Below are 17,835 nucleotides of genomic sequence, written 5' to 3'. Positions count from 1 at the left end.
TCTTTTTAAAAAAAAAAGAAAACTGATTCATGTGTATATTCAATGCATTTAGATGTGAAAACATGGAGACTTCGAGTTCGGATGGTCACTAATTAGTCCCACCCTGTACTGTGTTCTGTACCAGGTTTGGCCAGAAGGGGAAGGCAATCCGGATTGAGAAGATAGTGTTCACGGGGAAGGAAGGGAAGAGCTCTCAGGGCTGCCCGGTCGCCAAGTGGGTGAGTGCTGCCAGCAGACTTCGATTTTCTTGGTACTTTAGAAAATGGATTTTTCCAGGGCATTAAATTAGAAGGTTTTGCTTTGCAAAAATGGAGACCAGAAAACTTTTCATGCCCACAGGGAGATGGTGGAGAAGCTGTGCGTCTTTCCTGGGTTTTTGATTTCCTAGGTAGGGTATTTAAACAAGGTGCGTTCAAACCCACTCAGTAAAGGTAAAAACTCCATCCCTCCCTCAGGGTCTCCCAAGGATCACACACTTCCTCAGGCACAGCAAGTGACATTATAGTCACTGCGTGGTTTACTTTTCCTCAGTGTATTTGCTGTCTAATGAGTAAGTATATGTCAACAGGTTTTCTTCTCCTCTTCATAAGACCCTACCTATTTGGGGAACAAGAGCCTTTTTTTTTTTTTTTTTTTTTTTTTTTTTTTTTTGAGTTTTTTGAGACCGGGTTTCTCTGTGTCGCCCTGGCTGTCCTGGAACTCACTCTGTAGATCAGGCTGGCCTCAAACTCAGAAATCCACCTGCCTCTGCCTCCCAAGTGCTGGGATTAAAGGCGTGCGCCTCCACTGCCTGGCATAAGAGCCCTTCTTAACAGACAAAAAGCAAGTACAAAAAGGGGAAAGGAACAATAACAACAACAAAAAGTAAGGCAACAGCCACCAACTCTGACCATCTCCATCCTTCATTCATCCTGGAGATCACACAGTACAGGGAGAGAACCAGGTCTCCCATCTTAATGTCTATCTGCTTAACACAGCAATTAAAAATAATGCTAAGAGCCCACTGTCTGACTAAGAAGGTGATGGAAGAATGGTAGAGAGATGCCAGGTCTGGGGAGGTTGTTATGGCCATAGTGAGTAGCTTAGGTTTGATCTGCTGCTGTGAATTGTAACGCTATATACTGGTGCTGGTTGCCCCAGGGATGAGAGAATCCTCACAGTACACTAAGTGATGTTATGTAACCTTGCTTAATTTAAAACTATTGGTTGAATAAAGATACTGCAGCCTATAGCTGGGGTTGGGGGGTAAGCAAATATGAAAACATGCATGAGGGCTGGCCAGATAGAGTTAAGAGCTGCCCAGATGGAACCTTGCAAGCTATAAGTCAGGGTTATCGGTAGGGAAATAGACAGTAATGGCTTGGATGTCTGCCCAGCTCTAGTGCTTTAAAGGCTTATCATAAATATAAAAGTTTTGTTTCTTTTATCTGAGGACTGAATGAACAAAGGCGGGGTAGGAAACCCCTTATGAGATTAATAATTCTTACATATTCTGTATCTAACTGCAGCCTTTGAAACATCTTTGATAAGGATATGCTGTCTGGTTTCTAAGTAGAGTTTCTTTTAGGAATTAATTGTAAGTTCTTCTGCTACTGAATAGAGATCACTTTCAAAATGTAGAAGCTCTGAACAGAAAGAATCATTGTATCTCGTTCTTCTATAGTAGCAATCCAGTCTTGCCTGTCTCTGTCTAGCCTTGTTTCCCCCTCGGGCAGCAGTATGGCACAGTCACTTGCAAGCACATTTGCTGAATGCAGCTCTAATTTCCCTGGCATTTTGTTTGGAGAGCTTGTGCCTTGTTGTTAGCAGGATAGAAGAGGCCATGCTCATCTTAAATTTAGATGGGTGTTATATATAATCCAAACTCAGATCTTTATACATGTTCCACAAGAATTCTTTCTTCTTCCGCAATCAGACATCTCTCTAGTCCAGTTTTATTGCTGCTATGGGGTATGACTGAGTTTGGCTGTAGAGTTTGAGCTAACTGAAATGTCAAAGTCATTAAATCACCTTGCTTAGGCTCATACTCATGCCTATATGTGCCTGGCTGTCTTGAGGCTGTACCATTGTGCATGTCCCAAGAAGGTACCTCCTTGAGTGTTACCATGGCAACAGAATGCAGAGCCTATGATATCTTTCTAATAACAACAGCCACCCATCTTAGGAGCTGTTGTTCTATTGCTGTTGAGAGCCACTATGAGCGTGGCAAGTCTTATAAAAGAAAACATTTAGTGGAGGCTGGCTTACAGTTTTAAAGACATTATCATCTTGGACTGTTGCTGGAACAGTAGCTAAGAGTTCTACACCCTGGTCTGTAGGCAGAGAGAAAGAGAAAGAGAGAGACTGACTCTGGACTTGCTGTGGGCTTTTCAAACCTCAAAGCTTGTCCCCCAACAAGGCCACATCTCCTAATCCTTTCAAATAATGCGACTTCCCCGTTGACCAAGCATTGGAATCTATGAGCCTGTTGGCAGCCATTGTCATTCCAACTACCACACCATTTTAGGGATTGGTGACTAAATCAAGGCAGAGAATGCCTGAGGGCAGGAGTTCCTATTAACTAAGAAGATATGTTGCCAGCCCCACTTTTAATTTAACAAGATAGACTAACAGTGTTAAGTATGCTGATATGTTTTAAAAGCCATTAATTTATTACAATGATGATGCTTGTGTCCCAGTGCACACACGTGGGTGTGCGCACACAACAGGAGCCTATGGAGGCATTGGCTTGGGTACTTCCAACACCTCCTTGAGACAGGAGACCTCATTGGCCAAGAGCTTGCCAATGGTCTCCAGATGCATTGCTTTCTCCACTTGCAATGTTGGGATTACAGGTGTGATGTCTCTCCTGGTGTTTTACATGGGTTCTGGGGAGTTGAACTCAGATCCTCAAACATTTCTGCAGAAGATATCCTAGTCTATCTAATGGCAGAAATTATATTTTACTTTTTTCCAATTGAATTAAAATAAAATTTCATGGCTGGCCAGTGGTGGTAGGCACCTTTAATCCCAGCACTCAGGAGACAGAGCCAGAGAATCTCTAAGTTCAAGGCCAGCCTGGTCTACAGAGCAAGTTAGGATAGCCAGGGCTGCACAGAGAAAGTCTGTTTCAAAAAACCCAAAACCGTTGGATAGTGGTGGCGCAAGCACTTAATCCCAGCACTTGGGAGGCAGAGGCAGGTGAACTCACACTTCTCTGAGTTCGAGGCCAGCCTGGTCTACAGAGTGAGTTCCAGGACAGAGTGAGTTCTGCACAGAGAAACCCTGTCTTTGGAAAAACAAAACAAACAAAACAAAACAAAACAAAACAAAACAAAACAAAACAAAACAAAGAAAGCCGACTGAGCAAGCCAGTAAGTAAGCCTCTAGCCCTCTTGGCCTCTGCTTCACTTCCTGCCTCTGGCTGTATTTCCTGCTCTGCCTTCTCTTAATGATGGACTCTAACCTGTAAGCCAAAGGAATTCAGTTCTCCCAAAGTTGTTAGTCATGGTCTTTATCAGAGTAAGGAAATATATAATACCATAATAAATAATTGTTACTGTCATGGAACGGAATTAATAGTTGACAGATAAACCTTCAATGACTTACACAAAAATGGATGCCAATATGATCATGGATACTTAGCAGTAAATGCTTCTGAAATGGCCAGATAAAATAAATCCAAGTATGGTGGCTGGGCTGACACTTGTAATACCATCGCTGAGGTACAAAGATTGCAGTTGATTCTTGGTTCAGGTTGCTTTCTTTTTTCTTTTTTTTTTTTTAAGATTTATTTATTTGTTATATGTAAGTACACTGTAGCTATCTTCAGACACACCAGAAGAGGGAGTCAGATCTTGTTAGGGATGGTTGTGAGCCACCATGTGGTTGCTGGGATTTGAACTCAGAACCTTCGGAAGAGCAGTTGGGTGCTCTTACCTGCTGAGCCATCTCACCAGCCCCTCAGGTTGCTTTCAATGTCTTGAGGAAGACAAGCAAAATATAAACTCAATCTTTTCTTTTTTTGCTACAGAGGCCACTACAGGAATGAAAGCAGACAGGGATGGGAACAAATATTTACAAATCATGTACCTCATAAAGGACTTCTAGATAAAAAGACAATAATCATAAAATTGAAATTATACTTGTTTGGATTTCAGCTGCCTTTGTCACATACAGTACACCTAGGATAGAAGCAAGGCACTTCTCAGTGCCTTTAATGATTATGCACCTTAAAGGCACCACACCCTGGAGGCAAGAACCGAACAGGAAAATAACAGAAAGGTTTTGGAGGTAGAGATGGGGGGATGTGAATGGAGGAATGGGTCAGGGAAAGAGGCCTAATCTGGTACACTGTGTGACTGTATAAATGAAGCTTAGGACTGGGGATGCCTAAGAGCACTGGGTGTTTCTCCCGGGGACCACATCCAGTTCCCAGCAGCGCACAGTGGGTCACAGTTGTCTGTGGCTCCAGCTCCTGCATATACAGGGCACTTTCCTGGGCAGTGGGCGCACTTGTTGTATTCATGTGGAGCAGCCAAACATGCAGGCAAAAACCCTCAGAGCCATAAGAATGGAGAGAGTAGTTTTTTTTCTCTTTGTGTGTTTATGATCGATCAGCTTAGTCTGATCCCATTTTCTATAAGCACGGGGCACTTTCAAACACGTGATCCTCCTGCCTGAGCCTCCCAGAAACTATATTTGTAGACAGGGCCACTGTAAACAAATATGTATAAGAAGGCGGTTTTGATTTGTTTGAATTTTTTCTTTTTTTTTAGCGAACCTTTTATGTTTGTGTGTGTGTACACGTTAGCATGCATATGTGTATTAGCGTGTGTGTTCATGCATACATGTATACTGAAGAAGGAAACTCAACTCTTTTTGGTTTTTCAAGAAAGGGTTTCTCTGTGTAGCCCTGGCTGTCCTGGAACTCACTCTGTAGACCAGGCTGGCTTCGAACTCAGAAATCTGCCTGCCTCTGCCTCGAAACTTAACTCTTATAGTTGAATTTTACTCATCTTTCCAAGTCTAAACTTACTGATTTATTTGTTGTTTCAAAAACCTATTTATTTTTTACTTGTTCAAGGACTTGGGAGGAGCTCTGGAGAATTTCAGGTGAAGGTCCTGAGGCTGGCTAGTGCAGAGCAGAGGAGGAGCCCTAAGAGGGCAGGGAGATAGTCTAGTTGTGCTTGAGTTGAAAATGAGCTGCTCAAAGAGATACACATGCAGAGACGATAGCTGGAGCGAGCGCTTCTGCGATGGATGTGCCACTCAAGAAGATACACATGCTCAAAGAGATGCGCACGCAGAAAAGGTGGCCCAACCAGCATAAGAAGGTTGGTCAGCCAGGTGGTTGTCCATCTTCTGAATGAACTTTACTCATTGTCTAGGAAATAATTATTCAAGAAATCACAGAGATGCGGGTCTGGTTCAGGGTCTTCTCCAGTGCCAAGACAGCCTGACTTCTGCCAGTTTGCAGAAGTGGCCTACCCAGAGCCATGTATGTCATCCCGATCAAAACAGAAGCCCAGAGAGAGAGAGAAGTGGGTGAGGGAGGCCCTCAGGTACAGATTGACCAGGTGGTTCATGTCAGCCTCTGCTTTGATGGGATAATTTTGTTGGATCTGGGAAGTCCTGGCTGACCCACAGTGGGAAGCTAAGCGCAAAAAGACAGTGCTGGCTGGTCTTAGGAGCCAACAGCTGAGAAGATGGTCTGGGAGGTTGTGACTGGAGAGACTGATTATAAGGCAGCCGAGAGCTAATGAAGATGGAGTCCCCGGGTCAGTTCCTCCAAAGACACCGATCCACCCGACCTCTGATCCCGATTGACTTTTTTTTTTTTTTTTTTTGGTTTTTCGAGACAGGATTTCTCTGTGTAGCCCTGGCTGTCCTGGAACTCACTCTGTAGACCAGGCTGGCCTCAAGCTCAGAAATCCACCTGCCTCTGCCTCCCGAGTGCTGGGATTAAAGGCATGTGCCACCATGCCCGGCTTAGATTGACTTTTTTGATGAGTGCCTTCACTTAACTTTTTGAATACTTAGAAGCTATAACTTCATCCACCATTAATGGCAACAGTTCCTTTACTTTGGAAGAATTCAGATAATCCTACCTGCCTCAACATATTTTCTCAAAGGATTTACAAACAGATTTACACAAAATGTGTATGTAACCATCTACCAAGAACCAGATTGTCAAAGGGATGGGGAACCAGTGTTCATCAACACAGGATTGAAGCAATAAGATGTGGTTTATTCCTACCATGAACTATTATTCATCAATGAAAATAAATCCAATGATGTTAATGCGCTCTCTGGCCTGCAACTCACTACCATCAGGCTAGCCCCAAACTTAAAGATACAGCTTAGATAGAGGTCCTAGCCCAGAGGGAATTTTAAAATCACCTCTCTACCTATTTAGTTGTGGTTTGAATATTGAATCCAAGACCTTTCTATGTGCCAGACAAATGCTACTGAGATCCATGCACACACACACTTAAAAGTATTTGCTTATAGCTGTCTGGTGGTAGTGCACTGTTTAATCCCAGCACTTGGGAGGCAGGGGTTAGGCAAAGCCTGGTCTACAGAGTTCCAAGACAGCAAGGGCTACTCAGAGAAACCTTGTCTCGGGGAGGAAAAAGTATATTCCAGAACTGGAAACCAGGCATTGTACACACTATAGACAAGTGTGCTTCACTGAGGTTTGTCTCCATCCCTCAGGCTGAGGAATAGAGGTGGGTGTGCTCACTGGACTCTTTCTCAATCAATAAAAGGATACAGTGGTGGCGGGGAGGAGCTGGAGAGGCCCGACTGGTCTACAGAGTGAGTTCCAGGACAGCCAGGGCTATACAGAGAAACCCTTCTCGAAAAACCAAACCAAACCAAAACAAAACAAAAAATGAGCACTGACTGATTTTTCCAGAGGTCCTGAGTTCAATGCCCAGAAACCACATGGTGGCTCACAACCTCTGTAACAGGATCTGATGCCCTCTTCTGGTGTGTCTGAAGACAGCAACGATGCACTCACATAAAATAAATCTTTAAAAAGAATAAAATGGTAATTGTATGACATGCAAAGTACATCTCTAGACTGTTACCTATGGAAACAAGAACACTGGGCATGGAGGTTCAGTCCTCATCCCAGTACTCAGGAGGCTGAAGTAGAGGATCCGGAAGACTGGACAAGCTCGTACTATGCAGCCAGGCTCAGGCTCCAAAACCCTAGTAGAATGCGAGATATTTTGAAGAATGTTAGTTTCACAATGCATAGTGCATTTTATGAAACCTAAGGCTTGTTTTTGGCTTGGTGTGTGTAGGAAGGGTGACTGTGTGAATGTGTCCTTAATGTGAATGTTAGGGGAGGACCACAAACGCCTTCTTACCACATTATTTCCCCCACCTGCCTCTGTTCTGCAATGCCCTGGTTAAAGGGATGCGTGACTGTGGTTAGTTTTTTGGTGCTTGGTGAGGATTTGATTGAACTCATGTTCTATGTATGCAAAGTAACCATGGTTGCTTAGTAAGTCCTGTGCCCCAAAGCAGATAGATAGATAGATAGATAGATAGATAGATAGATAGATAGATAGATAGATAGATAGATAGAGGATGCTTAGGAAGTACGAACAAACTTTAGACTTTGGGGTAACATTTTTCTTCTCAGAAAGTCACATTGCCCTTTGGCTTCTACAGTTTACAAGCTGACACATCCTTTGAGGTACAAAATATTGATTTGAATTTCACTTTCTCAATTTTAAGACAGTCTCAAAGCTCTGGTTGGCCTAGCTCAGCCTTGGGTTTCTCCTGCTTTATCCTCAAATTGCTGGCATTTGTCTTAATGTAGGCTCCGACGACGGTTTGGTCACACACAACATTTTCTTTCTGATTAATAGTATCAACTTTAGGGTTTGAAATGTAATTCCACTAGACTCTGTGGTTTTTAATTATTTGTTTAACAAGTGTTTGTGCTGTTCTGAGCTGTACTCAGTTACTTCAGCAGGGCAGAAGAACCTGAAACAGCAGGCAATATTCTCTGTATTACTAGAGAAAGGCTAAAGAAACTTGTAAATATGAGCCTGTAATAACTGGGAGCTGATACTTGGTTTGCTTTTTAAGTAACCCATTTCTGCAAAAAGCCCAAACTCACAAATTATGTATATCTTTATTTGTATGTTTCTGTGTACATTGGGATGTGGTCTCGTGCAGCAATGCCTGTGCATCTGCTTGAACTCCTGATCCTCTTGTCTAACCCCTAAAGTCTGATTAGGTGTTCAGATTACAGGTATGTCCCCACCACACCCAGCTCGTTGTGTAGCTGGTAGCCCTTACAGGTCTCTGTGTCTCTGCTTCCTGCATTAACCTCTGTGTGATAGCACCGGTCTGTGATTGGTCACTTGCTTCTACTCCATTCCCTGATAGAATCCCTGCTAGGACTAGGAGACAGAGAGGAGGGAGGGCGTGCTCTGTAACTGCGGGTGCCTGACTTTTGGCCCTATGTTCCAGCCGGAGGTTTGTTGATACTAAAAAGCTTGTGGTAGCTATTTGCTAATGCTGCAGTTTTCATATGTGATGTGCCCAACGTTCCGTGTCTTCCTGTTTTGATCGTTTGTATCTTTTTAATTTTAGCCTTTCTATTGGGATTTCTTTTACCTTCATGTTTGTGAAGGTGAGATATATATATATATATTTGTTGTTTTTTCCTTTGTGGCACTAGGATCACACTTAAGGCCTGGTGCATGCCAATCAAGCCCTTGGCTACTGTGAAAGGCCTCCAGGTATTTTAGACACTCTCCTTGGCTGGCTAGAGACCAGTTATCCTGGAATTAAATGTGTATGCCAGAAAGCCTAACTTTATGTTGGTTCAGGGAATCTAACTCAGGTGTTCATATGTGCTGAATCTCCATGCTGGTCCTTCCTCCAGGATTTATACATACAGTAAATTTTTATATATGTACCTTTTCATATTGTATATGTATAAATTTTACTTTTATTACTAGTGTGTCAATGGGTGGCTGAGTGCTGGGGCATATATGTCAGGGTGCATACATGTTCTCTAGAAGAGAGCCACAGACAGCCAGTGCTCTGCACCAAACTCCTGCACTCTTTTGCCCTTGTGTTTTTGTTTTTTGAGATAGGGTGTCACTGTGTAGTGCTGGCTGGCCTGGAACACTTAATGAAGAACAGGTTGGCTTCATCACGCCTCTGCCCTCCAAATGCTATGATTAAAGTCATGCCCCCCACATCTAGCTGACAGTCTTGGCAGCAGGCTCAGAGGAAAGTGGACTTCCTCCCTATTCCACCACATGTAGACAGCTAAAGGGTGCCATTTATTGAAAGAATTACTGTTATTTGTTTGAGACAGGATCTCCTATATCCTAGGCTGGCTTCAAACTAGATGTGTAGCCAGGGACAATCATGAACTTCTGCTCCTCTTGACCCTACCTCAGGGCTGCTCCGATTGCAGTCACGCATGCATTTCTTTGTGCTGGGTTTGTGCTGGACTGAGCGCAGAGACAGAGACTGGTAGGCACTCCATCAGCTGATCTCTGCCCCAAACGAGAAGTGTGGACTTTGACAGTGTGGATCATGTTCTCCCTGGATCATTCCAGTTCTATTAACTTGGAAGAAACATTTTAAAAGTCAAACAATTCATAGAGTTTTGTTTGGGACCCCATGAGATCTAGAGAGTCCCATTGCTGTGGTAGCTACATTTATTTCTTTGCCCTTCAGTATTCTGACAATTTACACAGCCACCAAGTGATGTGTTTGATTTTTTTCATTCACTGTCGACTTCTTCAAATAAAACAAATGTCCTTACTTGAAGCAGTTCCATGACTGTAGTGTCCACACTTAGAAGATGAATCCTGGGGTATAATCACTTCAGCCAAGCAAGGCACTTGAGGCCCTCGTGGGTGACACAGAGACTCTTTGTCTCAGCAACAGGCAAAGCACCTTAGCCTTTCCTGTGCAAAGAGTTTCCAGGCCTTGAGCGATGGATGCCTCAGTATTTAAGAGCATTTCCTCCTGCTCTTACAGAGGTCCAAGATTCGGGTCCTAGCACCTACATGGTGTTCCAAAACTGCATGTAACTCACACTACACGTTCATATGTGTTATATATATATACACAGTAAAAACACCATATACGTGAAAGTCAATAGAAAAAAATTGTTTGTTTATTTTACAGTGAGTCTGAAGCCTGGGTTATATATTACTTCACCCCCACCTCCCAAAAAAAAAAAAAAAAAGAAAGGAAGAAAGAAAGAAAGAAAGAAAGAAAGAAAGAAAGAAAGAAAGAAAGGGAAGAGAATGAAAGAGAAAAGAAAGTCTGGCTCCTGATGTATAAAGCTTGTATTGATGAATACATTCTGGTCTTTCAGGTGATCAGAAGAAGTGGTCCTGAAGAGAAGCTTATTTGTTTGGTTCGTGAGCGTGTAGACCATCACTGTTCGACGGCTGTGATAGTTGTCCTTATCCTGCTGTGGGAAGGTATCCCTCGCCTGATGGCTGACCGCCTGTACAAAGAGCTCACTGAGAACTTGAGGTCCTACAGCGGACATCCCACAGACCGAAGATGTACCCTCAACAAAAAGTAATCAGACCTGCATTGTTCTCCCTCCCTCTGTTGTGAGCAGCAAATTGATAAGTAACTGCCAACTGAGACTAGCCTGTGAGTAGCAGGACTCTAAAGTACCATGGAAGGAAAACGGACCCACAGGGTCCCGTGCTGCACACCGTGGGAGGCAGCTGGACTTCCATGAGTTGGAGCTACATCTGCACAGGGAGACCTTGTGTTTCTTCTCCCCCTACACCTGCAGTGCAATTAAGACTATTTTGCTGGGACTGGCGCTCAACAGCTCAGAACACTGACCGCCCTTCCAGTGGACCTAGTTTAAATTCCCAGCATCCACATGGCAGCTCACATCTGTCCATTATTCCAGTTCCTGGGGAGCTGACACCCTTACACAAACATATGTGCATGGAAAACACCAATAAATATATATATATATATTTTTAATGATAAAAGAAATTTCTGCTTGAGGCCCTATTTTATGTATATGAGTGTACCATTGCTCTCTTCAGATACACCAGAAAAGGGCATCATATCCCATTGCAAATGGTTGTGAGTGAGCTACCATGTGGTTGCTGGGAATTGAACTCAGAACCTCTGGAAGACTGAGCCATCTCTCCAGCCCTTTATTTTCTTTTTCCCTTCCCTTCCCCCTTCCCTCCCCTCCCCTCCCCTCCCCTTCCCTTCCCTTCTCTTTTCCCTTCCCCTTCCCTTCCCTTCCCTTTCCTTCTCTTTCCCTTCCCCTTCCCTTCCCCTTCCCCTTCCCTTCCCTTCTCTTCCCTTCCCTTTTCCCTTCCCTTTTCCCTTCCCTTTTCCCTTCCCTTTTCCCCTCCCTTCCCTTCCCTTCCTCTTTCTTTTCTTCTTTTCCCTTCTTTCTTTCTTTCTTTCTTTCTTTCTTTCTTTCTTTCTTTCTTTCTTTCTTTCTTTCTTTCTTTCGACTTGCCTTGGCTGATATGTAAATGGATCTCCAGTGATTGTTCTGCATGGCCTATCATGCTGTGCTGACCCTTTTGGGCTGTATACCCTTATGAACATTCAAGGCCAATGTTGCAAAGGACCACTTTCCCTTTCTCTTGTTTTCTTTGTCAGATTGTTCAGTCTGACAATCCTCCTGCCTCTTTGTAGTGTTGAATATGTGTCACAGCCCTTCAGGTTCTTGTTTCCCAAGAGTATAAAAGGAAGGGCATCTCTGAGAGAGAGCATGTAGCTCAGTAGTGCAGTTTGCCTTTTGTGCACAAGGTCCTGAGTTTAGTCCACTGCATTGAAACCCCCCCCCCCCCCGCGCAGCCCCCAAAAATTGTAATTCACCATTAAATTAGCAGATGACTAATTTGTTCCTTAATCCTTTTAAGGATTAAAATCTGCTAATTATTTTATTATGGTTTATAATAATAAACATGTCAAATCGCTTCCCCAAATGTTTATACCCTGCTTAATCTCTAAGTCAAATAAATTTTTGTGTTGAGACAAAATACATGAGAATATAATATCTTAACATACTAACAGCTATCATTTTTAAAACTGAACATGAATTATTTTTCTACCTGTCTTTCAAGTTTTGTTCCCTTCAGTAATTAATTTGGCCCTTTGGACCCGACTCCACCCCAACATTTCTTCTCTTCCAGCTCTTGTAGACCTTGTGCTCTGTCAGTGTCTTAGGGGCTGTTTGCATTTTTTTTTTCTCTGAGCATTCTTTTTCTGTTTTAGTTTTTCCCGTGCAGCCCTGGCTGGCCTGGAACCCACTCTAGCCTGGAACTCAGGCCCCTGTCTCTGTGCCTCCTGAGTGCTGGGATTCAATGCGTGCACCACCACCACCACTCAGCAGAGCATTCACGTTTATTGGTTTGTGTTAGAGGCATGGCACATTGTGTGGCTAGCATCACATTTACCACCTTCCGCGAGTGCAGCTCCCAAGTGCTAGGGTTACAGGACTTAAGGTTTTGTGAGTCTCTGGACTGCTCCGGACACAGGATTGAGTAGCACACAGCCTTCCTCCTAACTCTGTTCCCTCCTTACTTCTTGCCATTCAAATCTAAAAATGAGAAATAATTTTGACCTTAAATTTTATAACATTTTCCTCAATTTTAAACTTGTGGAACTTGCTCTGCTCAATCCCCAGCTTCACCAAAAATAAAGAAGAAAATCAATAAATTCAGATGTTAAGGATTTTCTTGCCCATTACTGGGATGGAGCCAGTGTTGTAACATCTTCCTCCTCCCTCTCATTTGCAAAATTAAAATTTTATTTATTTATTTATTTATAGATTTGTGGGGCAGGGTCTAGATAGCTGGCCTACAACTCTAAACTTGTTAATTTAGAATCTACGCTAGTGCTTTAGAAATGTTCCGAACCAAGCAGCCTTTCTTTTCATTATTCCTGTTGGAATCCTCACAACGACTTTTCATTAAAATTGACAGATTGTATATTTAGTGTAATGCACTTTCCTTGCCGAGGTCATGTTAGACAAAAAGGAGCTAACGTTCAAGAGGAAGTCAAGGTTTTTAGTTAAAAGGGAAGATTTCAAGTTTCTGCCTTTATTTCTCCTTCTCGTGTCTCTATAGTCAAACCTAAGAAAGTTTGTCTTCTCCTTGGCTTTAGAATAAACCACTTTTGCTAAATAAGAACCAGGAATTGATTCAGAGTGAAGAGGGTTGCTGGTAAGTTTGAGGCTAGAAGTAGCCAAGGTATGTCCTAATGAAGAAAGTTAAAAGCGACGGGTAGCCAGGCATGGTGGCGCACGCCTTTAATCCTAGCACACGGAAGGCAGAGGCAGGCGGATTTCTGAGTTCGAGGCCAGCCTGGTCTACAAAGTAAGTTCCAGGACAGCCAGGGCTACACAGAGAAAACCTGTCTCAAAAAACAAAAAAAAAGCAACGGGTAAATATTATAACCTGTTCATAAGCCATTGTTGCAGCCTTGTCTAATGTCCTGCTGTCCATCTTCCAGGCGTACCTGCACCTGTCAAGGCATCGACCCAAAAACCTGCGGAGCGTCCTTCTCCTTTGGCTGTTCGTGGAGCATGTATTTCAACGGCTGTAAGTTTGGGAGGAGTGAAAACCCCAGAAAATTCAGACTTGCTCCAAACTACCCCTTACATGTGAGTTTCCTTTTGCATTTTCAGTGTATAATCTACAGTATATAACCCTGTTGCAGTGCCTAAATGTCTCCTAAAAACAGTCATAAATTACTAAAATACGCATGTCACTACTATGAGTCCAAGTCAGGTAAAGACGTCAACTCTTACAGTTGCCCATTAGTCTCACTGCTCCCCAGCACCAGAGGGAACCATTAATAAAAGAACTTAGGGTTTTATGGGCAACCAGAGTCAAACAAACTCAATTGCCAGCATTTTAAAAACTAAGAAAGTGCCGGGTGGCAGTGGCGCATGGGTGGGCTCACATGGCAGAGGCGGGAGGATCTCTAAGTTTGAGACCAGTCTGATCTACAGAGCAAGTTGCAGCACTAAACAAAGAAAACGTGTCTCAAAAAAGAAAGCAAAAACAACAACAAAACTAAGAAAGTGTACTTTCCACAGAACTACTATAAGAGAATTACTGGAATGAGTTCTGAAGGAAGTGACGTGAAAACCGGGTGGATCATTCCAGACCGCAAGACCCTCATAAGCAGAGAGGTTAGTCAAGTTTTTTATTCAGTTTTTTAAAATTGAAGCATGAATTTATAAGTCATTCTTGTTGAACCAGATGGGGAGGTTGGGGAGCAGCTAAGGCTGAATAGGTTTGGAAATGTTCTCCTGTTTTGTTAGGGTAAAAATTATTCACGTCAGAGATGGTGGGTTGCAAACATGTCCACTTGTCATCCCTAAATAGGCTCGTTTAAGTAGATCAGAGCACTCCACCTAATTGCATGTATGAATCTCTTTCTCTGATGCATCACAATATTTTTGTTAAACTTTAAAAAAAAGATTTATTTATTATATCTAAGTATACTGTAGCTGTCTTCAGACACACCAGAAAAGGTGTGTTTCTGATCTCATTTTAGATGGTTGCTGGGATTTGAACTCAGGACCTCTGGAAGAGTTGCCAGTGCTCTTAACCACTGAGCCATCTCTCCAGTCCTTAAACTTGTTTTTAAACGTGTGTATGTGTGTGTGTGTGTGTGTGTGTGTGTGTGTGTGTGTGTGAATTTCACATGAATTTCACATCATGTACTCCAATCCCATTTATCTCTCTGCTTCCCCTCATAGCCCTTACAACCCACCCCCCACCCTCCAATTAGCCTTGTTGTGGAAGCCCTGATGTGTCACTATGTGTCTCATACCCTTTTGTCCCTGTTTCTTTGCTGGTAAACATTCATTGTATGAGGCCTCTGGCTTCTCCTACTCTAGTAATACTAGAAGGTGACTGGGCCTCCTCTCAGGTATCCTGTTGTTGCCCTGTGTCTTGTAGCTTTGGATCTGTAGGGCCAGGCTCCTCATGTGCTCCAGCAGTTCATTAATGGTCTAGGTGTTGGGGTGGGCCAACTCAAGCCCTGGATCTGAACCTGAGGGACATCTGATGTGGAGCTGGTCATCCCACTGGCTCTCATGCCCCAGGGGGTCTGCTCACTCGCTACCCCCTTATTCAGGGCCAGCTCTCTGAACCCTAAGGCCAGGCCTCCCACTTGCAGCTAGGGGTGAGGTGAGGGAGGAGGATATTCTTCCCTGGTCTGGGCCAGCTCTCCCTAGCAAATATCTGCAGGGCTGGCTCACCCAAAGTACTCCTGGAGTACTGCAGGAGGTTAGGGGCAAGGTCAGCTCCTACTCACACTCTGAAGGCCAGCTCTTCCATGATGCCCAGGTGAGGGACAGGGCCAGTTCTACAGAGCCCTCAGGCATCAACCTGTCTCCTTTAGGCAGATCAGACCAGGGATGTCCTCCTGGCCTTTGGTAACAACAGACTCTTGCTACTGTAGGGCAATGGACCCAGATGTGGCCCCAGTGGCACCACCAGTTCCTCACATCAGAAAAATCCAGTGCTCCAAGCTTAGATTTCTGCTCTTCTGGCTAGCAGAATGACTTCCTAGAACAGTGTGAGCTCCTAGGTCCCTCGAGCTCTCCCTTCTGCTTTCCAGCATGGTTTGGAAAGTATGTGTCAATATTCTTTTAATGAATAGAAAGAAAAATTATATGTTGGTCTTTAAGTATTCAAGGAAAACCATATAATTCATCATGCCTGAATCAAACTATTTTGATGCAAGGAAAGTTGGAGATAGCATAAAAATCGCTGGTGGCAACCAAGCTTTACATTTTATTATGTAATTTATATTGGACTGTAAAATGAGAACAATCCCCACAATTCCTGCAGCTGAAGAACAAGTCTAATGAAGTACGTTTGACTTTTAGATAAGTATATAAAACTTTGCTAAAGGATATACAGTTTCTGTAACCTGAAACATGGACCCTGCTTAGAACTTCGGTAATGGGAACTTGGCAGGCTAGCCCAGGAAGACTGAGTTCAAGCCTAGCCAAGGATACATGTGAAGATTTCGATGACTCAAATAAAGCCACGTAGATGCTGGGAAATGAACGGTTCAGCCCTTTCTGCTCTTTCAGGCGCTGTGAATTTCTGTGTGCATACAAGGCTGATGAAAAGAGCAAATGAAGCCCTGAGGGTCATTAGTAGTGTTCTCCAGTATAAATGCTAAAAATTGAGGAAGACTGAGAAATAATACTAAGAAGACGATTAATGCAAGAACCTAGGTTAAACATATCATGTTGGCTAGTCTTGAACCCAGTCCTCCTGGGCTAGCATGCCAAGTGTTAGGCTCACAGTAATGCTTATTTAAAACTGGATAAGAGGTTACATGCTTATCTTTATAGCTTGCTTTGCATTCAGGAATCTTGTCTGTGTTCATTGCAAGTGTTCAGTTCTATTCAGTAAGTAAGTGTGCCTTTTATTCTATGTTGGAATATATTGTTCACTATATAGATTTACTATGTTATACTTTTTCTACCCACTGTATTATGGTAAGAATGACTTATATGTCCACCACATATGGAATTAATTGTAGTGGAGTTTGATACACGCTTGCAACTCACTTTAACACAACCAACATAGTATTTTAAAGTTACATTATATGTATTATCTTTTTCTATAGGAAAAACAGCTTGAAAAGAATTTACAAGAATTGGCTACAGTATTAGCTCCACTTTACAAGCAGATGGCTCCAGTTGCTTATCAAAATCAGGTATTTTTTTTTTAGAACCTTCACAATGACCTTAAGAATATTTCAAATTTCTATGTCAAATAAGTTACTATTCATGGAATTTTTTCTAAGTTCCTCTTAAATATGTATAAATAGTTGTAAGTTTGTGTTTATGCTTACTTGCCTGTGTGTAAACACATATGTAGACCAGAAATTGGGGACGAGGATCTTTTTTTAGCATTCTATGTCTTTGAGACAGGATATCTTGCTAAATGTGGTTCTCACACTTACTGGTAGCCCTCAAACCCCAGTGACGCTGCTTCTACCCTTTTTGGGAAAAACATACACAGAAAGCTAGGCTTTCTGTATAGGTGCTAAGGTGCAAACTCAAGTATGCAGGATTGGATGTCAAACATCCTTAGAGTCTGAGCCCTCTCTCCTGGCCTGAATGATCTTCAAATGTACAATTTCTTATTGCTATCTTTCAAAAGTACTCAAGTAGGGGTTTCCTGTTGGTTTTGTTGTTGTTGTTGGTGGTGGTGGTGGTGGTGTTTTGTTTTGTTTTATTTTAATAATTATTTATTTATTTTATTTATATGAGTACGCTGTAGCTGTTATCAGACACACCAGAAGAGGGCATCAGATCCTATTACAGATGGTTGTGAGCCACCATGTGGTTGCTGGCAATTGAACTCAGGACCTCTGGAAGAGCAGTCAGTGCTCTTAACCACTGAGCCATCTCTCCAGCCCTCCTGTTGGGATTTGAGAGAGCCTCATATGCTACTGTCTAGCCTAGACTTCTAAGTGTCAGTGACTGAATTCTGCCTTAGGCAGAAGTGGGGCATTCAGTTGTGAGGTAGTGCATCCGTATCCTTTGGGATCTGCAGAACTGCCAAAGATAAACAAAACTCTTGGCAGGGACAGACCTAGGTTGGAGTCCAGCCTGGTGAACAAGAGTCCTAGTTTCTCAAAGATGGCTCAGTGGTTAAAGAGTACCTGCTCTGCTGGGGTTGATGGCTCTAAACTTTTTTAATCTCAGTGCTTGGAAACCCTGCAGAAAAAGACATATTATTTCTGAGTTCAAGGCCAGCCTGTTCTACACAGACAGACAGGGGCTACATGGAGAAACTCTCTCTCTAACACACACAC

General features: G+C 43.0%; 1 protein-coding gene across 6 annotated transcripts in view; it reads left to right on the top strand.

Moving 5' to 3' along the window:
- The window catches only part of Tet1 (tet methylcytosine dioxygenase 1), an 82,900-nt gene that overhangs the window by 54,358 nt on the left and 10,707 nt on the right, over positions 1-17,835 (top strand). For all 6 annotated transcript variants that reach the window (XR_003948738.1, XM_006513867.4, NM_001253857.2 and 3 more), the window contains 5 exons: positions 125-218; positions 10,352-10,563; positions 13,489-13,639; positions 14,078-14,173; positions 16,639-16,728. Coding sequence is in view for 5 of the 6 variants with exons in the window: in XM_006513867.4 (XP_006513930.1) it covers positions 125-218; positions 10,352-10,563; positions 13,489-13,639; positions 14,078-14,173; positions 16,639-16,728 (643 nt within the window). In the remaining variant the exon portion in view is untranslated. The remainder of the gene's footprint in view (positions 1-124; positions 219-10,351; positions 10,564-13,488; positions 13,640-14,077; positions 14,174-16,638; positions 16,729-17,835) is intronic.

Source organism: Mus musculus, chromosome 10, assembly GCF_000001635.26.
Source record: "Mus musculus strain C57BL/6J chromosome 10, GRCm38.p6 C57BL/6J".
Taxonomy (NCBI): Eukaryota; Metazoa; Chordata; class Mammalia; order Rodentia; family Muridae; genus Mus; species Mus musculus.
The sequence above is the reverse complement of the archived record's forward strand: the minus strand, read 5'-3'. Positions and strand labels throughout refer to the sequence as shown.